At 41.8% G+C, this 23,203-nt stretch overlaps 1 protein-coding gene across 1 annotated transcript; it reads left to right on the forward strand.

The window, feature by feature from the left end:
• The first annotated feature begins 378 nt into the window (after window positions 1-378).
• On the forward strand, window positions 379-22,685 carry macir (macrophage immunometabolism regulator). Its single transcript, XM_047050398.1, has 2 exons — window positions 379-456; window positions 19,133-22,685. The coding sequence occupies exon 2, from the start codon at window positions 19,140-19,142 to the stop codon at window positions 19,773-19,775; it is 636 nt and encodes a 211-aa protein (XP_046906354.1). The 5' UTR covers window positions 379-456; window positions 19,133-19,139; the 3' UTR covers window positions 19,776-22,685.
• Window positions 22,686-23,203: the final 518 nt, after the last annotated feature.

Below are 23,203 nucleotides of genomic sequence, written 5' to 3' on the forward strand. Positions count from 1 at the left end.
GTCAGTGGTTAGATCAGCGTAGCAATCAATAAACGGGACAAGGAAGGTCACGTAATGGGTTAAATTAATCAGGCAAAATAGCATATAAGGGACGTCTTGGATAATACGGGACTATTTGCAACCGTAGGGTGTGCCTATACGAACCATAGGCACTGGGCAAGAATGCACCAATTAGCATAGGCTATATCAAATAATGGAGGTAACTGAATAATGAAATGCACCAAACGGCTCTTACGTATGATCATCTTTTGGGAGCGGGGATTTTAGTGAATCCCTTTGTAACGTTTTCAGTAACCAAAGTCCTCACACCATTTACCTAAAAATTGTGCACCGGTGGGTCAGGCCCAGATTACCTCATGTCACGTGACAATTGTCGGAAGCAGAGTTGAATTTTTCGAGAGCCTACACCATCGACAGAAGAGGCGTGAACATCAATTGGCTCGCGCTGTTAAACAGGTTGGTTTTTCTTCGGTTTTCCTTTACCATGGGTGTTATAAATAATTGTCAAAGATAAATTATATTTGTGCATACAGCATTGTTTAGAATGTCCTTGGAAAACGTGATACGATTGCAGTTTAATATGGAAGCTAATGGTGGACTGACCGACCCTGCACTCCACCCAGAACAAATCCATATACCAGTGTGGCAAAACGCTTATCTAAAATGCCTGACAATATTTTAAAGGGTCATTTGCAGAATCACATACTTCAAAACGAGACGTGTAGCCGAGCAGCGGTTTTTCATGTAGCCTACAATATTCTGTGGTGGGCTCAAATGAAATCCCTCCAGTCAGAATACACAGGATAAAACCGGCCTATAAACGTTTTGCACCGACAACCACCTTTAAAAAATAGTCTGTATCGTTGTTGTGCAACACCAAATATTAAGCTCACAATGTATTAACTTGATTCGTAATACAGTAGGCTAGCCCACTACCCATCGTCTTGCTACAATATTGCGCGTGTGTTTGTGTCGAGAAACGAAAGGACAGGTGTGTGAAGCGGCAGGCGCGACTGCTGCTTTCTTGTTTGATGAACATCTGCAGACTAAATCTGTTGAGAACTGTTCTCGCAAAAAAATTAACTACACAACAGAATGTAGTCGAATAGCTTAGAATTAAATTGAGATCAGCGGCACTATTAAAACTATTTATGCATTCTAGATGTAGGATCAGGGGCATAGACGCAATTCATTTTAAGGCTGCTATTATGGCTAGCTATAGCCTAGCTGTTTGAAAGAACAATTTTAACTTTATTAGCTTCTTAGCTTTCGCCTAATATAGCTTTCACTCAGTGGCGGTTCTGTCACATTGTGCGCCCAGGGCGAGTTTATCACTAGCATCTCCCCCCCCCCCCCCCCCCCCCCCCCCCCCCCCCCTAAAACGAAACTGCTGCACGGCAAGCAGGGGTGCCTGCAGCTGCCTGAAGGGGGCGCCAATATGCCAATTCCCCACTAATTTAAATGATCGATAAGAGAAAACCACTTTTCTTTTTTTTAAATGCTTGTGCGCCCCCCACGTGACATGAAAAAATGCCGCCCCGGGCGGCTGCCCGGTCTGCCCGTGCCTAAAACCGCCCCTGCTTTCACTACTCCAATGTAAAAGTGCACATAGTAGGCTAATGCAGACAGAAACCATCTCGAGGTGTGTGATCTGACGTCACTCTTTGACAAACTATAGACCAATTATCACCCTACGTCACACAACTGTCAAGCAAGCTCAATTGCGCATGTCGGTTGCAAAAGACAAACTTCTCCCCGGTCTATTACACTTGGAGTGTCAATCAGGTCATCATATGGGCAATTCCAGCGTTATGGATGTGATATTTGTACTCAAAATGACGAGAAACATTTCTCAGTAAAACAAAACTTCATACAATATTTAAATTAGTCATGCATATTCTGAAAGTACTCAATGGGTAGAAAAGAGGAGGAAAACAATTTTTTGCAAAAAAGATTTTTCAGACACAAAATTGACACGAAATGACAGTCATTTTCTGGAGACTATACTTTTTTCTGTAACTCTGTGAACCCTTAAGTCTAATGTAGAAAGTTTGATATTGACATGATCGTGGAGTCTTAGGTAAACATAAAAATAGCAATTTTTAAAACATGTAGTCTTTTATGCAGAATTTTATGAGGAAAAACCTGCGTTATGGATGTGACATCATTCAGTTACGGATGTGACGTGTCTGAAATACACACAGAATCTGTTGGGAAATCAAGAATCAAACTTTCACAGCGCTTTTCTCAACATCTAAAATAACTTATGTTAATTATTTTAACATTAAGAAAACCATCTGAAATGTCACTGGAGATTTTCAAGATGGCCACCAAAATAGCATTGATAATGACATTTTGGGCCCTATTTTAACAATCTGAAACGTAAGTACCAAAAAGTGAAACGCAAGTGACTTTGTGGGCGGGACTCTGGCGCTGTTGCTATTATACCGGGGGATAAATGACTCTGCACCTGGCGCAAATCTAAAATGGGTTGGTCTGAAGTAGCTACATTACTCATAGGTGTGGTTTGGGCGTAACGTACAATAAACCAATCAGAGCAACATCTCACATTCCCTTTAAGAGCAGGCGCGCTTGTTATCTTGCGGATTTCTATTATAACGTGAACGTAAAATGTAACGTAGCTTGCAGGAAAAGGAGCCTGGCCTCGCCAGTAGTGCGCACGGGCTAAGCATGCACCCTTAAAATAGCATCTGAATAACGCGCCATTGACTTTAGACTAACTTTTTCCTGGTCTGTGGCGGAATTGTTTTTCGCAAACTGCAAAATAACACCAAGGAACGTTTGCGCCGGAACACGCCCCCTCTTTTCGCTGAACTGCCCTGGGAGCGCAAGTTCATTCCCTAATTTACCGACTTGCGTCTGTGAAGGGAAATGTCCGCTTTCCGTTGAGTGCAAAATAGGAATGATACTTGCGTCAGCGTACAAAATCAATTGCGCTGGGTACAAGAAAAGGATCCCTTATATTTTTTTTATGGAGTTGTTGTCAAATTACTATTATAAAAGTTCAGAATGGTCACCAATCATCTTTAGCTGTGAATACTCTCACACAGTCTTACAAATGATTGTGAGTAATGAACACAAAAAAAGTATTTTTTTAAATATCTGTTTCGGATATGACATTTAAACGTCATGGATGTGACGCGTCTGGACCATTCTTCTGCAAATTACATAAAACGCCTACATGAATAGTGATTTTCAACATTAAACTATTAATTAAGCACTGAAATTACATTGAACATTGAGTTACAAATAAACTGTGTGAAATACCCCAAAACACAGTCAATGACCCCTTTAAGACATCTTTGATCGAAGCTGTCAACTCTACCTCAGCTTGATCCGACAGGTAGCGCGAGCACATTACAGAGAGCTGCCTTAAATGCCTAAACCAATCGAGTCCCTCGAGCACTTTCGAGTTGCCTCTTTAGTAGGAAGTAAATATTACAAACATGGAGCCGAGATCGAGGTTATGGCAAAGCCTGGCTGTCAGCCCAACTTATCCCCGCCCACCAAAAAATGTGGTCGGGAAGTTGGGTCTGGAGGGGCTCGATTGCGGAAAAACTATATATCACCAATTAAATTGTCAGGGCGGGCTTTATACGATGATGGACAGATGATCAACAGTAACGTAATCAACAACATCACCAAAGAGCGCTTGGGTTGAATTCGTTTTCAACAAACAACATTACGTTGCTCTGATTGGTTGTAGGTCTATCCAATTGAGCGAAGAGGCATTTGTTTTACGAGCTCGGTTGACACACGCCCCATAGTCACAGCCCAACGGAGAGTTTTCAGACTCATATTCTGACTAGAATTATGAGTATGACAACGTCAGGCTAGGCAAAGACAGTAACGGCAAGACAATTAGGCTACTCGAAATTTCAGTATCACTGGAGAAGATGTCTATCGTTGAAGATATGTTTAGGCTATTTCATGTTACCCATGATTCCGACTATAATCATGACTGGAATGTCTGTTTCACTGAAAAGCGTCGGTGAAAGGGGTTATAACAGCCGAAAACACGATTGTCAGCTTTGCCGTTTCATTTGAGAACCTTTTCATTGTGTTGTGAACAGTGTATTGTGAAGATTTACTTTGTGTAGCGTCCGTAACGTCACGTCCATAACACATCATTAAAGTTTTTAAAAGTAACAAAGGGGCAAGATTTGTTAATTAAACTAACCATTGGTATAAATAAGCTTTGCACAGAAACTTTGGATGTTGTAGCATCGGCACTGTTTGATAGGCATAAACTTATTCTACAAAACGTTACGGACGTGACTTGGCATGGAACTCACTATGGGCAATTCCATGCAAAGGTCACCCTTACCATAGAAAAAAAAAAGTTGTGCCCACACAAATATAACTGTTGTTAAAATTTTCACTTATGTCTATATTTTGTTGCATGTAACCACTCTGATCTAAATTTATAGACAATTGCACTTTTTACATAATATACAAGTTGTGCACTCATGCAAAAACAACATTTGTCAAATGGCCGTTTTGTACCATTTCAAGAACGGGGTAAATGGACTCCGGTTTTCAATAAAATGTTACCATTTAGCATTTTCCTGATTGACAAGGGAATGATAGAGCATTGTGTAGGCCTATGCTCAGCTGGAGTTAAAAGCACAACTCCTTAAATGCATTAAGCCTCTTGTTTATCTCTGGCCATTGGATTGCAGGGCTTGATATTAACTTTTTGAGGCTCTTGGCCTTTGAACAGATACATTTACGTTTCACTTGTCTATGCACAAAAGTCACTTGACCCCGATACCCTTAAATAGCCTGACCAAGTGATCGGGCAAAACTAGCCTGGCTAACAGAGGTCGCTTTCTTAGGCAAATGACGAATGAAACTGGCTCGGTTAAAGAAATCCGAGATGCTGGCTATCTTCATCAGGCTCGTATGTACATTAGGCAGTCCTCCCTGGCGTTTCTGAAGTAGAATGGAGTGAAATACAACATTGTGCACACTGCCAGTGAGAGAGTCTGACTGAGGCTAACGTCAAAACAGTGTAATGGGGACGCAGTCTCACTCAGATTGCCAGTTTAAACAAATGAGAAAAATAATCGGACCAGCTGGCTAAAAGCAGAATTCCCATATCTCTTGAAAGCTGCCTTGCTCGACTTTTTAGATGTAAAATTGACTGTAAAACTGTAAAATTATGAACTTGACGTGATGACATTGTTGCCGCTCGACTATGCGGTCTGTACCGGGCGACATTCTCACAAAAATGTCAAGACTTTCGTGACCCAAATCAAAATTCTGATGCGACAGATCAATGGGTAAACGCTTTCTCTCTTAAAGGCTGTCCTCCTCAACCTTTTTGGTCTTATTAAATCTAACTATTTGTATTATCCGTGTGGTCCTTTTGCCATTTAAAATGCTATCCTTTCCCGTTTTTTTGCAACCACATTGCGCGCACATCCCCAATGTTTACAAACAAATAATTGGTTTATACCTTACAGTGCAGCCCGCGGTGTGGAGGCAGGAGCATTAAATAAAACATTCCTGTAAATTAGCAGCACGAAACATTCTAAATATTGTTAGATCCTGAAGTATCGATGCTTTCGGAATCAAACAGATAGATCCTCACTAAATATCGATACTTACATGTTTATTTCAGTGATTTTTGTTTTCATTTTGAACGAATCCTTACAAGGACTCGGGAGTAACGAGTCCTCTCAAAGAGTGATTCGTTCATTTTCTTGTGGCCGCTCATCGGGACTGTTGCATAGGCTCGTCCAAGTAAACAAATGATTCGTTCATTTCCCGACTCGGTCTTTGGGTACGAATCTTTGGATCATTTTTTCATTTGACCTGCATAGGCTCTGTGCAGGTAGCTAGAGGAAACAAACGATTCGTTCATTTCCCGACTCGGGTCTTTCTACGAGTCTTTGGATAATTTTTCACGTAACCTGCACAGGCTCTCTACTGGTAGCTAGAGGAAACAAACGATTAGTTCATTTCCCGACTCCGTCTTTCTACAAGTCTTTTGATCTTTTTTTCACATTTACATTCAGTCATTTTTTACATTTGAACACATGAACCGCATTGTACTTTTTAGTAGAGGAAACCTCATTTCCTTTCGCGTGGCCGCTGTTTTAGTAAGGCGTAAATGATATTCGCTCAGGTCATCATACTGACTGGTTTTGTTATTTTTACTTTACATTTACACTTACAGTTTAGTGCAGTGTAATTGTTTGCCGTGATAATTAAATGTTAGTGTCATAATAAATGACCAAATCATACAAACTGTCATGATATCTTATTTTAATGCAGGAATTTCTTTTGAAATTGTATCTGCTGGTGCACATGTCATGCACTAATCTACGTGAGAATATGATGCACTTTGCCAGTGTGTGCCTGCAGAGCCGGAGAGCTGCTGTTTCAGGACCGCAGTTTTAGGACCGCAGTTCTAGGACCCTAGATTTATCTGACAGCGCCACCTAGCGAACTGGATGACAAAATATACTATTGAGTGTCACGAAATCGCAACAAGGCTATTTGAATGGTTTGCGAGAGGCAAGAAACGAGGAAAACTGGGGAAGTGATTATTCAGATATGGATATATTTAAAATACATATACAATAATAAACAATAACAATCGCAGTATCACATCCATCCACCCGAGGTCGTAGGTTTGGTCTCAGCTTTGGTAGGGACAATATTAATGAATTATATGATGCATACATTTGGGCATCCCAATTTATAGCACCTTTTTACTACCTACAAGTATGAGTGTATGTGAGTTGGCTCGGCCCTCCCTCATGCAGTATATTTGGTTGACACCCCGTGTATGATTGACAGGAACAGAAGTTGAGGATGATCATGTTCGCCTTTAGGTCTACAATCTTTTTTTTTTTCTTCTTTGAATTAGTTTCAGCACCGTTTCAGCATTGCTGCGACTCTCTTGCCTGTGGAGTTTGCTATTCACTTCGTAATCAATTTAGCCTACATTTTATTGTTCTTACTCAAACTTTTTTTATTGGAGTCCTTTAAGACAATATTGTGTTGTTGTTTGTTACAGAAACTATTTGTGGTTTGTTTGAGTGGGTGACACGTATAATGTGCAGTTTTCTCGAGTGTAAGCTTATTTGTCTATAAATACATTTGTTTATACAAAGTATACGCCCTTATCGCCCCCATGTCTTATATTTGAAAGTGCGTTAAGTTTATCATCTAGCCGATATATATATAGATGGCTGTATATCAATAGTGTTTGGTGACTGCCGAAGATATATCCACCCTCCCCTACCTCACTATTTTGACACTAAAAGGTCTGAATCATTTTGTAGCTCATGTTGAAGAGTAGACTGTGCCACACATTTGTTTATTTACAGTGACACGAGAAGCAAGTTGTATGACTGTATGAACAGATGATGTGTACAAATTCAGAATAGGTTTAGTTTCCCACGATCAGCTCAAGAACCAGGCACTCTGAAAGTTTATATTTTCCAGGTGTCATCAATGTCTGCACTTCAAAAAGTCTGAATTTACGTTTCCGAACACGGACTAAAGTGCTTTGCGCGCAGGAATTTACTCGACAGAACTGTTTTTTTAGATTCTGTTTCCGCCTGTTTGAAATTATTTGCAAAACATTTTTGTTTAGCTTGACTTTTAGCCTGACACGGATCAGGCTAGTTCCGAACCTTGGTTACATAGAACTAGAATAATCCACCTTAATGGAACGGAACTCTCGCAAAAGTAAGTGAGACTTGGCGAAATAAGTCTCGCTTTCCCTTAATCAACGTTGATGGAACACCCCCCTGGACTTTGGTGTTTTTTGTTATTTTAGGTGTTTTTTAAACAACTAAACAGTATAACGGCAATCATACAAATAAATAAAATAAAGTCTTGGAAAGAGTGTAACGTTTATTTTTTTTGTAAAGACACTGATGTGTAGGCTACCTTAAGGAAAATCACTGAAAGAAACTATCAAAGTCTGCAACCATAAATTGCTCGAGGTAACAGTTACGTAAGCCTCCCGAAAGAGAGAACGCAACGCCCACTGCGCACAAGAACCCCTTGGACAGGATGGTGGGATATGGAGTCGTGGTGCAAAACAAGGGAAGTTTATTAACTGTTTAAATAAACGTGCAGGGGAAAAGGGTCTGGGCACGACCAAAACAAAGAAAGCTAAATAATAGTTTATATCCCAACCTTATCCCTAACTAGCACCGTAGTTCTGGCACCGTTGGACATGCTGGGCATGAGACGGGAGGGCATGAGACGGGAGGCTCCAGGCTGCAGCCATACACTGTTTGAACGATCGCTGCAGAGTGCGAGCCGATCGCAGCGCAAGCCGATCACGCCAAGACCAGGGGGGTGTTCCATCAACGTTGATTAAGGGGAAAGCGAGACTTATTTCGCCAAGTCTCACTTACTTTTGCGAGAGTTCCGTTCCATTAAAGTGGATTATTCTAGTTCTACGTAACCAAGGTTCGGAACTAGCCTGATCCGTGTCAGGCTAAAAGAGGCTAAACTAAAATCTTTTGCAAATCATTTCGAACAGGCAGAAACAGTATTTCAAAAGACAGTTCCGTCGAGTAAATTCCTGCGCGCAAAGCACTTTAGTCTGTGTTCGGAAACGTAAATTTAGACTTTTTGAAGTGCAGACATGAATGATTCACGTGTTTAGGCTTACTTCATCTCCAAAAAATATATTAATTTAAATTAAAAAGTTAAGAAATGTAACTTTATCTGTTTTCAAAAGCCATTGGTTAATTGACATAAAATAAGGCCTTAGAAACCAAGCAGGGCGTCAAGACAAGTTACAATTAATTATGGAGTATCCGTTCTTTGACAAGCCTGTGGTGGATGAGGGTGCTCAGATTATGCAAAGAGCGTTCATCCCACCAGCCCCAAGGGTCTTCAGAGACAGAAGTAATGCTTCCCTGACCAGTATCTGTGGAAGAAGTATAGGTTCAGCAGGCCCAGCATAGTTTATCTAGATAGATTTAATTGTAATTCTTAAAAAAAAAAAAACATGAATAATATATATATATATATATAAAATAACACTTTATCAACTCTTAAGGATGGCAATGAACACATAAGAGCAGCCCATCCTTTGTAGAAAGTAATAGACCAATTATTTGTTTGTAAACAATCGGGATGCGCGCGCACTGTGGCTGCAGAAAACCGGGAAAGGATAGCATTTTAAATGGCAAAAGGACCACACGGATAATACAAATAGTTAGATTTAAAAAGACCAAAAGCGTCGAGGAGGACATGCCTTCAGGAGAGAAAGCGATTACCCAATGATTTGTGGCATCAGAATTTTGATTTGGGTCACGAAAGTCTTGAAATTTGAGTGAGAATGTCGCCCGGTACAGACCGCATATAGTCGAGCGGCAACCATGTCTTCACGTCATGTCACAAAGTTCATAATTTTACACTTTTACAGTCAATTCTACATTCCACAAAAAGTCGAGCAGGGCAGCTTTCAAGAGATATGGGAATTCTGCTTTTAGTCAGCTGGTCCGATTATTTTTCTGATTTGTTTAAACTGGCAATCTGAGTGAGACTACATCCCAGTTACACTGTTTTGACGTTAGCCTCAGTCAGACTCGCTCACTGGCAGTGTGCACAATGTTGTATTTCACTCCATTTTACACCAGAAACGTCAGGGAGGACTGCTTAATGTAGATACGAGTCTGGTGAAGATAGCCAGAATCTCGGATTTCTTTAACCTGTCTGTTTCATTCGTCATTTGCCTGAGAAAGCGACCTCCGTTAGGTTGCTTCGAGTGGCAACAACGGAATTCAAGCCAGATTTGAAGAGGATTGTTCAAGGCGAGGAATGCCAGACGTCCCACTAAGCAACATGCATAGTTAAAACGCTATTGTAAATTATTATCTATTATCGAGGGAGGGAGGGAGGGAGGGAGGGAGGGAGGGAGGGAGGGAGGGAGGGAGGGAGGGAGGGAGGGAGGGAAAAGAGGGAGGGATAGAGGGATGGAGAGGGTACAAAGATGGAGGGAGCAGGGGGAGGGAAAGGATTGTGGTTGGGATGGGTGGAGAGGATAGAAGGTTGGAGGGAGGGATAGAACAGGGGGATGGATGAATGGATTGAGAGGATAGCGAGATGGAAGAATGGATGGGAGGAGGGAAGGGAAGGGTAGAGGAATGGAAAAATGGATAGGTTGAACTAAAGGGTAGGAGGGATGAAGGGATGTGAGAATGAAAAGGTTGATGGGATGGGGCGAGGGATGGAGGGAGGGACACAGGAATGTAGGAATTAAGAATATTATCAAATGGATATATTATTTTTGTTTGAACTGAAATTTTCATTGTTAAAAATGACCGGCCTGTGTTCTTAGTACTGTAGGAATCAATTTCTGTCATTATGTTGGTGTGTGACATTTACAATAAATCTGGCTGAGCAGAGGTCTGTGTGTGTGTGCGTAGGAAAGGATGGGGTGATGTTAATGTGTGCCCATGTGTAGGATATATATTGACTTTTATCTTACAATTTTCACTTGCTGCCACGTTTTTTGGGGGGCTATTATTCTCAATCTCCTGTTGAGAATATCGGCCATAGGCTAGCCTACTGTCAGAACGGTTTCAGACAGCTCATCAAATTACGCTAATTATCAGTAGGCCTAAATGCATATATATATGTGTTAAGTAGATTTGGTAGGTCTACAATTTACGCATGTTAACGGTCGTAATGGTTTGACAAGTTGTCTCCCTTGCCATATTAATTGCGGCAACATTGCCCTTTTTGGGGACAACTCCCAAAAAACTCAAATCAATTGACGCTGCTGAAACAACACCTCTCTGATGCTTTACGCTTTACTTTTTGCGACATAACTCCTCTTTTCGACTATTGCCTGATCTGGGCTGCACAGTCTAAGCTTATTGAGGTCTAGCTTGAATTAGCGTTGCCTGTTAGTGGAACAGAACGTTAGTGGAACGGCTTGAGGCTTAAGGTTAAGTTGACGTTTACCCAATTGAGACTTATTCGTGTTAGCGCGACTTGCGTTAGCGACGTTGATGGAACACCCCCCAGAGGCTAACAAAACAAAAAACAATAACAAAAAACGAAACCGATGTGGCCCAAGTTTTGACAGCTGTAATTACTGACTTTTTACATCAAGGTGAACACGTTGAAAGACGTAAATTATTTTTGTAGGTTTTCCCAAATTTTCACCAGTGTTTCCCCTAGGATTTCTTTTAGCAGTGGGGGCAGGTCTGTCCGCCCCCCCCCCCCCCCTCCCCTCGGCCGAAATAAAGTTCTAACCCTATATTTTGGAGTAAGTTAATGAAATAGTCTAATAACAAATGTAATATTGCATATATTTTTGTCCTATTTTCCGCAAAGCAATACAGTTAGGCTACTTAAAGTATGTTCTAAGTTGCAGAAATATGCTGCCAATTAATAATTGACGTAACAACTTATTGTAAATGGTCAGTAGCCTAGCTTATCGATCAAGGTACTTGAAAGCATGTACACTGTCGGCTTCATTTGATCTCGATAGGCTAAGCATTCTGTAGCAAATAATAACAATATACCTACTATTAATAAAAACTACATCAGCATAAAAATGCACCTAAAATACAAACGTGAGCAAGGGCAGCAATTGTTATCGAATCAAAAGACATGCAATTATGCTAGCAGGGGAAGAATACAAACAACGAAAATCACCAGTTAACTTAAATTTGCAATAACTGTAGACTAATACAATAACAGGCTTTAATTAACTGAAAACATAAGTTATACGACTTACAGTTCTCAAGGACGCACACACGCAATCTCAACTGTGCTGTGAAGCGCGTTTCCGTGCTATTCTCCGACATGCACTCTAACAATCACTGCTGATAAACGGCCTAAAATCTTGTACAGCCCTATTTCTGATACCGTGGCGGCAGAAATTTAGCCGTGGCGGGCCGCCACAACAAAATCAACGTAGGACAAACACTGTTTTCACTGTATAAGAAATCCAACATGGCAAACCTTATGGGTCCTTGAGGCATTATTGTTCGCAATAAGAAATAAGGCATGTATACACCAGAAAGCTTTACAAAAGTGCATAGGTCACTAATCATAACAATGAGATAGCCGCAAACATTGCGGGTAGCCAAAACATGAAGCATACATTGTGAAAAACCAAATAAGACCCAAAGGGAAGAACCATAAGAGCATGTAGTTAAACATGTTACAATTAAACAACATGAACCTCAAAAGTGCAAGAGTCTAGCTAAAATTGACTCTACGGGCATGGCTGATGTTTGTCTATACCGTAGCATAGGAGATCCCTGTGCAGTTCGACCCTCAATTATACATTTGCTTGAACCATTTCACCAAGGACGGTTTTGAAAACCTGGGAAAATGTAAAGCAGGATTTGCTATGAAGCTGTTGCTGAAAAGAGGTGCGTTGCGACCTTATGTTCATCACAACCGCAAGCTGTAGTATGATATTGTCAGTAAAGGTTATTAGCAATGCTAAAGTTTCCTGTATCTAGCACCTGCCTTTCTCCAGTTCTTTCAAATAGATAATATAGACAGGCGTTAGCAATAGGCTAGACTGCTACTCTTTTTTTGGCTATTTATTTGGAAGCTTCCATTCTAATGCCGACTACAGCTAGTCTAGCTAGAGTCATTTGCTAAGTAAGGTGTGTTGATGTGATACAGGAGACGTTAGCATTGCTAATAGGCTGATAGGCTAACTGTTAGCGACAAAATCATACTTACAGCTTGTGTTTGTGATGAGCATACGGTTGAACCAGCACCTATTTTCAACAACAGCGGTTTAGCAAATCAATCGTTAAATTGTCCAAGGTTTTGATTCAAAACTGTCTTCGGTGAAATGGTTCGAGCAAATGAATAAATGAGTGTTGAACTTCACAGGGATCTTCTCATTGAAAAACATCAGCCATGCCCGTCGAGGGTCTGGTTCCTTGGGAAGATTATGAAAAGCGTCAGCATTTACGATGGTCTATTTTCAATATACTTTAAAAACTTTCAAACGTTCTATTTTGTTGTTTGTGTGGAAATACACAGAGCAGTGCTCAGCTAACCGAGTGTCTGAGATCCTGGGCCAGAACACCAGAGGGCTGGTCTGTAGGTAAATGTTGGGGCATGACAAAGATGATGCTATATTTGTGACGTCACAAGTACGCTTTTTCAAAACTGATTATTTTACAGCAGCAGTTTCAAGTTGTGAGATTTAGATAGGAAAGAGGTGTCAATGGACTTTGAGGTTCACTGTATGTCCATTTTACCCACCGAACTGTCGTTATTCAACTATGACAAGGTAAAATCGGTTTTACAATCAATGACCCCTTTAAATTAACTGCACGGTCTGGACAGATCTTGGGACAAAGCCACTTTTTTGTTCTAAAACCGGGCTATACGCCACGTCGAAATATAAGCCGAAAAATACGGTAGTTGTGGCCTGTTGTATCACTGTGTCAAATTTACCAAGGAGATCCTGTGTTATTGGACATAATAGGTTACTTAAGTTTTAATAAACCTACAGTGATGGTTTCATAGCAAAGTAGCTAAGACAGAAGGTGAATGTAATAAATATCTGTAATTACTATAAATAAGTGAAATTATTTTCACTGCTTCAGCACACTGGGTTTTCATCTGAAATTATTTGTTAATTATTTTGTTCAATTTTGACTTTCTGTAAGAGTGTAAAATCGTGATCTGTTATAAGGTTGTTCATGGGAAAAGAGACAAGCTTACGGTGCGTTCACACTGCAGCGGGGCGGGCAGAGCAAGGCGTCGGCTTCCAATTCATTTTCAATGTAACCAGGCGTTGACGCCCGCGTAGGGCATTGTGGGAAGGCGAGCGGGGCGTCGACGCTCGCGTAGGGTATTGTGGGAAGGCGAGCGGGGCGGTGAAAGTTGGATTTTTCTGAACTTTATGTAAATGACGCGCGTGAAAACGCCAGCGATGGCCAATCGGGTTGGTTTCTTGTTTCTCGTAAAGTAGCAACTGTTGATCATGGTAAACATTTCTAGGTTTGACAATTTCAAGATGGAAGAGCAACTCATCGTATGTGTGTCTTCATACCCAATATTGTATGACGTCTATGTTCGATTACAGAGACATAAACAAAAAAAATGATGCCTGGCGCAGGGTTGCTGAGGTTGTCGGCGTCCCTGGTGTGTTGTATTTTGTAGTTTAATTCAGTTTCTTCACATTACGTAACTTTCTTCTGTGCTAGCTGCATAGTCTAGCTAGCTCACCCGGCACACAATTGACATTCAACGCTGAAATGCTGGCTGGCAGCCACTCGCTATCCATACAGTGAAGGTGTAGTGGCAAGTCATAATCTAGCGATTGATTTGCAGAGATTTCGAGTAATATAATAAAAGGTTACACATGTCAACGTTTATGTCTGATGCATCTTTTTTTCCAGCCGGAACAAGACCCGTTCCATAGAGTGCAGGTGGCATTTAATCTTTCACTCGGCCTAAAAAAAGTGTAGAAAAAGATAACCTGTTGTGTGCTGTAGATAGGATCATGTCAGATCTAGAATGCGTATCGGATTTTTGCTTAATGTGTGTAAAAGTTGTATTTTGTCCGCACATTTGCCATGACATTATACGAACTACAACAGTGATTTAAGTGAACTACAGCTCTGAATGAATCTGTCTGACACGCCCCTGAGCGTGGTGCACTGTGGGAAGGCCGGCGGTGCTGAGCGGTAAAAAAGTCTGCAGTGTGAACGCACCGTTACTGTTACTATAGTTGTCATGGAATGATCACATGCAGAATATGTTGGGACGTCATGACGTGACGGAGGGGACGTGGGCGGTTGTCGGAACTGAGAGTGAAGTAAAAGCAACGTTAAGATAACGCTCAGTGTGGACATTCGTTATTCTATTAATAAGAGTTATTAATACTTATTACATGGTGTCAGAAGTGACTTCGAACCGACGATGCCGAAGTTTAATCCACCAGATAGTTTCTGCTTCGAGGGACCTGCCGAATGGAACGATTGGAAGAAACGTTTCTTGCGCTACCGAACGGCTACCAAGCTGGACCGGGAGGATGGAGAGGTACAGGTTAGCACCCTCATCTATACGCTAGGCGGGGAAGCAGAAAACATTTTCGGGTCGTTTACTTTCTTTGAAGAAGAGGAAGATGACTTTGATGTTGTACTGGCTAAGTTCGATGCTTACTTCATACCGAAACAGAATGTTATACACGAGAGAGCATGCTTTTATCAACGTGTGCAGCGTGCAGGGGAAAAGGTGGAGACTTTTATTCACGCTTTATGAACTCTCTGAGCACTGAGATTTCGGAATAACTCGCGACGAGCACATTAGAGACCGAATTGTGGTGGGCATTCGGGACAAAGAGTTATCCCGGAAATTGCAGATGATACCGAATCTGACATTGGAGGTGACCGTACAAGAGTCTCGTCAGCATGAGGAGGTGAAAGCCCAAGTTAGCCTGCAAGGGGAATTTGCATGCGCTGTGGAGGAGGTCGCGCGGGGCTACAGACAGCACAAAATAGATGAGCGAAGGCAACGGAACGGAACAACAACACAGACACAACGAACGTGGTGAGACATGCAATAGGTGTGGGAAAATAATGCACAAAAAGCAAGAATACTGTCCAGCAATTAAGTCCATGTGCAATAGATGCAGGAAAGTAGAACACTGGGAAAGGATGTGCAAAAGTAAAGTTGTGAACGAAGTTACGGAACAGGAAGAAAATACAGCTTACTTTTTAGGCTCAGTAAAAGCACCCCTTTGAGCAGTGGCGAACAATGGACAGTTAAGCTGAATATCTGCCACAAGCAAGTTTCCTTTAAAATAGATACTGGGGCAGACGTGTGCATGATGAGTGAGGAGACTTTTAAAACCCTCAAGCGAGTGACTGACCTACACCCTTCGGAGGCCATGCTGTGCAGCCCAGGTGGACAGCTGAACTGTATGGGCCAGTTCAAAACATATACATGGTACAAAAACAAGAAGCATTCACTTCAACTCTACGTAGTTAGAGGTGAGAGAGTGAGCAATCTACTAAGCAGGGCTGCAGCACAGGCAATGGGGCTTGTGAAGAGAGTCTACGAGGTCAGTGGCAGTGGAGAATTTGGCCTGCTCAACACGCAGCCAGTAAAAATAATGCTCCAGGACAATGCCCAGCCCTATGCCGTCCACACTGCAGGCAGAGTTCCCATTCCTCTCATGAAACCTGTTAAGCTGGAGCTGGACAGGATGGAAGCAAACGGCGTCATAGAAAAGGTGACAGAGCCCACGGAGTGGTGTGCTCCCATGGTGCCTGCACCTAAGAAATCAGGCCAGGTGCGTATCTGCGTCGACTTGAGAAAGCTTAACAAGACCGTCAAGAGGGAGAAGTTTGTTCTGCCAACGGCGGAGGAAATCACAGCTGAGCTGAGCGGGTCCACTGTGTTCTCCTCCCTGGACGCAGCATCAGGGTTCTGGCAAATACCGCTAGACAAGGACTGCCAGAGGCTGACGACCTTCATCACGCCATTTGCCAGGTATTGCTTCAAACTTGGGATATTGCTTGGGATATCTAGTGCTCCCGAAATCTTTCAAAGGAAAATGATGGAAACACTAGAAGGCCTCCAGGGTACAGCTGTTTACATGGATGACATCATAGTCCATGGAAAAGATATGAGCCAGCACGATGAACGTCTTCAGAAAGTTATGGAATGTCTGGAGAGTGCTGGGCTGCAGCTAAATTCAGAAAAATGTGCTCTGCGGCAGAAAAGACTCCACTTCCTGGGTCACGAGATTGACGCAGACGGCACACGGCCAGACCCAGCTAAGGTGTCTGCAATAGACAAGCTGAAGGCACCTCAGAATGTGCAGGAGCTAAAGAGAGTCCTTGGGATGGTAAATTATTTAGGGAAATACATCCCGAACTTGGCTGAAGTTGGACAGCCCATGTATGAACCGCTGAAGTCCAAGTCTGCATGGACACGGGGCCCGCCACAGCAGTCAGCGTTCCAGCGCATCAAAGAGCTCCTCACGACCCCACCAACACTGGCGTTCTACGACGTCAACAAACCCACAGCTGTCTCTGCAGATGCCAGCAGTTACGGCATTGGGGCCGTGCTGATGCAGCAACACAGCGAAGACTGGAAGCCTGTCGCCTACTGTTCCCGGAGCCAGCCAAGGACACGGCTGAGAAAAGGAAACAAACCCACTACTACAACCAGCGTCACGGAGCGAGGTGCCTTCCACCACTACAGCCAGGAGACCACGTCCTCACCAGGCTAGACAACCAAAAGTCCTGGGCCACACCAGCCGTGGTGAAAGGTGAGAGCATCACACCCAGATCTTACCTCGTCGAGACAGATTGGGGCGCCACGCTCCGCCGTAACCGTCGCCACCTTCAGACGGTCCCCGGCTTGAGACCCGCGGCATCAGAGACACTGGTGCTCACACCAGAGCAGTCATCTGGCGAGCTGGAGAGCCCAAGGGGGAGCCCTACAGCAGTCGACACAGGCATTACCACAACCACTGATGGCCTGAGACAGACCAGGTCAGGCAGGGTCAGTCGTCCAGTTCAGAGACTGGACTTGTAATAGATGTCGTTTGACACTGGAAAGGGTTCCGGCAATGGATACATTGTGAAACAGAGTTCCGGCAATGTCATGTTGCCATTTACTGATATTGCATTGGGTGTTATAGTACCAACGTTAAGTGTTTTCCTCCAGTCACAGGTTATTACGAATGTTACAAAAGAGTTCCAGCAATGTATCTAATAACAGTGTTGAATGTATTGAATTGATTGGGCCTGCAATCGAGTTATAGTATACAGGGCACCTGAGATGACCTTTTGTTAACTGAACAGTGGGTATTTTGGGTTGTTAAGGCTCACGGACGTAATCGCCTTTGTTTTGCATTTCAAGAATATTCTTGCCTATTGTTTCAAGATTAGATCGCAGCCGTTAGCAGGTGCTTTAAAAGGGGGAGATGTATGGAATATGTCATTTGGGATGTGAAGCAGGATGTCAAATTAAAAGAGGGAGATGTCATGGAATGATCGCATGCAGAATATGTTGGGACGTCATGACGTGACGGAGGGGACGTGGGCGGTTGTCGGAACTGAGAGTGAAGTAAAAGCAACGTTAAGATAACGCTCAGTGTGGACATTCGTTATTCTATTAATAAGAGTTATTAATACTTATTACAATCATCATGTACATTCACTACTATTATATTTTATTTCAAATGTATTGTCATTGTGCACAGTACGAGGAGAGAGCCAATGAAATGCAGTTAGAATCTAACGAGAAGAGCGAATTAGCCTGTCATACTCATAATTCTAGTGAGAATATGAGTCTGAAAACTCCGTTGGGCTGTGACTACGGGGCGTGTTTCAACCAAACTCGTAAAACAAATGCCTCTTCGTTCAATTGGATAGACCTACAACCAATCAGAGCAACGTAAATGTTGTTTGTTGAAAACAAATTCAACCCAAGCGCTCTTTCGTGACGTTGTTGATTACGTTACTGTTGATCATCTGTCCATCATCGTATAAAGCCCGCCCTGGCAATTTCATTGGTCCGTCCCGATTCTGGTTTTCTGTAGTTGTCCCCATTACAAGACCCTCCAGACCCAACTTCCCGACCACATTTTTTTGTGGGCGGGGAGAAGTTGGGCTGGCAGCCAGGCTAAGAGCGAATAGTAATAGCTTATAAACCAGTGGCGGTTCTAGACAAATTTTACTGGGGGGGCCATGGGGGGGGGCAGTTTAATCAGAGGGGCACATTAAAAACAAACAAATGATATTTAAACATTAAATACTTTAATTAGGCTTTACATTAAAAGCATACAAACGCTCTGGCTCTCCCTCTTCCAGCTCTTCAGCTCTATCAATACCTTGATATGTTTCTCTAACTTTTGTATTTACTGGGGGAAAAAAGGCTGCAATCCCTTCCTCATTTCATGATGACTACTAGAAGAAGAAAAGCATTTTATTTTTTACAGTCAGCTCAGGGGGGGCCAGGGACATTTTTACAGGGGCCCTGGCACCTGTAGGCCCCCGTGTAGAACCGCCACAGGTATAAAATGCGAACAAAGTGAAAGTGAAACAGTGCAGCCTACTAAAGGTTAACTCTTCATTGATACAGGGTTGTTTTTTTGTATTTGTTCTCTCTCCAGTCAGGTAATGTCTCTAAAGATGGAAATGGATGTCAGTGGAGTTTCCAGGGCACCCATCTCTGTTCTACCTGCTGCTGAGGTCAAAGCCTCCCTGAAGCCTGAACTAGCGGACAAACCTCGATGTGCTAGCACCCCCTGCTCCCCAATCAAAAGTACTGTTTCAGGATACCAGATTCTCCACATGGACTCTAACTACCTGGTGGGCTTTACCACAGGTGAGGAACTGCTCAAATTGGCCCACAAGTGGTCTTCAGCAACCAACGCCACCACACCCACAGAGAAATCTCCAGTACCAGAAACCAAGCCCATGGATCTTGGCATCCACCGGATGTCTCGCAAAGCCAAAATGCGGTACTACCAGCCCTATGACATCCCTGCCGCCAATGGACGAAGACGGAGGCGCATGCCCAGCTCAGGTGACCCCTATCTCAGGTCCCTGTCGAATGGCGAGCCAGGGAGAGCCCTGCACGGCCCCTTGCCCCTCTGCCTGCTCAAAGGGAAAAGGTCCCAGTCCAAGTCGCTGGACTACCTCAACCTGGACAAAATGAGTGTCAAGGAGCCGGCAGACACAGAGGTGCTGCAGTATCAGCTCCAGCACCTGACACTGCGCGGGGAGCGCATGTTTACCAGAAACAAGACATGAAGCAACATAGCTGGGCCTGCCACCCAATTACCCACCCCAATATGGGACATGGGTGGTATTTCGGGCTGTTTCTCCCTGTTTAGATTATAGGTGATCCTTTAAGAAGACTCTTGTGAGGCCAATTGATCTTGTTATATTGTCAAGCAAATGTGACAAGGCTTTCGGGGTCCAAGCTGTTGTATACATACATAACAAACACTGTTCTGACACTGTAAAGGGTTGTTTAGAAACAAAATGTGAAGTTTGTCAGGATTAGCAATAACTGGTAATCTTATTTATTGATGAGATTGTGTGTTTGTATGTACTGAATGTTGGTGTGAATGTTCAAATGCTTGTGTATCCCTTTTTATACTGCTTACGGATGTTACCAAGGCCTCTATTGCAGAAAGAACAGCCTCTCTTTTTGCATTTTGTTGCACTGTTATACATCTGAACATGTTACAGACACACATACCTACTGTAAAAAATACAGTACATGTTTAGCCCACAATCTTCACATCCATTAACCACCATAAGCTCTAGTAATAACGGTAAACTATTGTGTATCAGACCCACAATCTGCATTGCTCTTTTTGCTCATGATTGGTATGAGGGAAATGTGGGCTTTATGTAAACCACTGACTGTTACACAATGAAAAGGTTATTTAAAAGAGTCCTTTTTTAAGAGGATTTGTGGGGAACATCTTTGGAGTGCCTGTGGTAAAATTAGCATCTTACTCATCCAGTTAACCCCTCCCTCCCATGTTTGTGGCTTGAAAATAAGAGGGAATAAAGTTTAGTTAGGTGTTTTTAGATTTAATTCATAGATGTTACAGTTACATGCCCCACTTATTCAGTATTTTTTTCTTCATTACCATTAAAAAGATTTAGGTTAAATGTGGAGTCTCGGTAAGTAGACGTCATATAAAGCCATGTGGCTTCCTTGCTTGTAAACACCGGCTCATTTCCGATGTAGAACTGCTATTATTGTCTCTCCTCAATTTAGACTTTTCCTCACCACTCTTAAACCCTCTGTGGAACACGCCCACATTCTTCTTATGTTAGAACTGTGTTTTGGGATAAGAAGTTGTCACACTGTTTGATATTTGTCATTCTTCTGGGTCTTCTGGATTTGTAAGGAAACAATTTGGTTTTACCACTTCATGATGGCGCCTAACTATCGAAACCAAAGCATGGTATTATGGGTGTCCTGGCAAAACTTGATCAGACTTTGTAATTCGGAGTGCATTGGACACATGACAATCATATTCAGACTTAACTCCTTACTTGAAGTGTCCATGACAATGTCATCAAAACATTTGTGTTTGCATGATACCTTATGATAGGTAACTGCTGACCCTTTTTTAAATAACTTACTGTTGTTAGTATTTTTTTTGTTTTTTTGTCAATGTTATATCAGTCAGTTGTATCCATCTCTGTGTTACACTAAGTATCACAGGATAAGGAAAGGTGGTGTTCATATCTATGGTTTCATGTATCTTAAAATATTAACAATACTATGAAAGGTGACTGGATCTAGCTACTCCAAATTAAATATGTCTGTCTACAATTATATTATCAGGCCATTTATTGCACAGATCCTTATACAATAGATTATTTATCAGAGTGTCTGTCACCTTGACTCCACTATTCTAGTTTTATCAGTCATTTTGGTTCATGGTACAGAAACAAACCAGTATTTACCTAATACTTGCATGGTGAATAGTACTTTTGGCAAAACTTTACATTAAGGTTACATTAACAACATAGCAATACCTACAATAAAAACATTGTATGAGCTTCTTTGTTACTAAAAAGTAGTAATTGTAAGCAGTGTAGGTTATTTAAAAAAAATTACAAGCCTGTGTATGGTGGAGAGGGTATAAGGGGTAAGTAAGTGGCTGTTGTAAAGGGGAGTTTAAGGTTGTGATAGCAAAGCAAGATTTATTTTATTTTCTTTATCCTATTTAACTACAATATTATTACCATATGTCTTGATATGTATGGTAATTAATGTAATCTTAACGTAAAGTGTTGCCATATTTGTCTTTGTAAAACAATTACTGTTGGGATTTATTATGAATCAATCAAGTCATTATTTGGTATAAGTTCTGGTATTTGCCAATTCAAATAGATAAGTAGTAGTAGTACATGTACTGAATTGTTAATATTATATGTCTTCTTTCAAACTTTTCTCTTGTCATTGGTTGGTGTACTTTTATTTTGTCTTGCAATACGTATGAGATAACCTGATTGACTGAAAGTTATCAATCAGTGTAATTTTATCATTGTAATGGATTTGTTTAGAATGTGCTGGAATGTTATTTAAAGTAAGCCTTAACTGTTCATGCCATGTCGTATGAGGTGTATTGTCATGTAATTCAAGGGAAATACACCATTCAAGATATGATATTTTCAAATATAAAATGTATTGGTAATATCACATTTCACATAAATTTGAAAAGAATAGCATAGTCAATTCACCTAATGTATGTTGGCCACATTTCTGGCACCAATCATTCAATGTACTACATTGTAGTTCAGAAAACCTTCCCCAATCTTTTCTATTTCATCTGGGTCAATTCAATGCTTGACATCACTACACTATACCATGAAGTAACCAGCTTCATGTATTTTATGTTCATTTTGTGGATAGTGTTTGAAAGCACACGTGTATTTTGATTAATTAATTAAAATTAATTATAGATACATGTTTTTCATTTATTCTTGTGAAATCTGTTCATATAGCTTGTACTCTGTAGTTTCGCAGCTTCAGCGGTTAAATTATGTTTCAACTGTGTTAATTCATACCCTGCAATGCCAATGACTGATGTAAGTTTTATTTGTCTGGACATTTAACCAGATGCTGTGTGTTATCACCATTATATACACAAGTGAATGTGTCATAAACGATTTTGAAATAAATATTCTACTCTATGCCTTGGTGTGTCAATGTCCAACAAGTATTACATTACATTTACATTTATGCATTTAGCAGATGCTTTTATCCAAAGCGACTTCCAACGAGGTAGCTCCAAACATTGCAAGCAGCCAAAACATGAAGCATACATAGTGAAAAAACTAATTAGTGTCTAAGGGCAGAACTATAAGAGCATGCAGTTAAACAAGTTACAACAACATGAAACTCAAAAAGTGCATGTCACGACGTGAGGTGGGGTTGGACCCAAATGCAGGGGAGTACCGAGGCATAGCGAGGAACACAGGTTTAATTCTCAAAACGGGAAACAGACAGGGTACACGCAGTGACAAAGGGTAATGCTAAGACAAAGACTGGACACAAAGCAGGAACCTAAATACACAGAAACAAACAAGACACAGGTGAACACAATGAAACTAACGACAACTGAACGAGACAGGTGACGACTGACAGGGAAACACTAGGGCAGGGCAAAACCAAAAACAATAGGGGGGCACGGCTGTGGCCGTGA

The sequence above is a fragment of the Hypomesus transpacificus genome, unplaced genomic scaffold, assembly GCF_021917145.1.
Source record: "Hypomesus transpacificus isolate Combined female unplaced genomic scaffold, fHypTra1 scaffold_111, whole genome shotgun sequence".
Taxonomy (NCBI): domain Eukaryota; kingdom Metazoa; phylum Chordata; class Actinopteri; order Osmeriformes; family Osmeridae; genus Hypomesus; species Hypomesus transpacificus.

What these genes read in the sequence shown, in the direction of transcription:
- macir (XM_047050398.1), top strand. Translation starts at nt 19,140, where the DNA reads ATGTCTCTAAAGATGGAAATGGATGTCAGTGGAGTTTCCAGGGCACCC.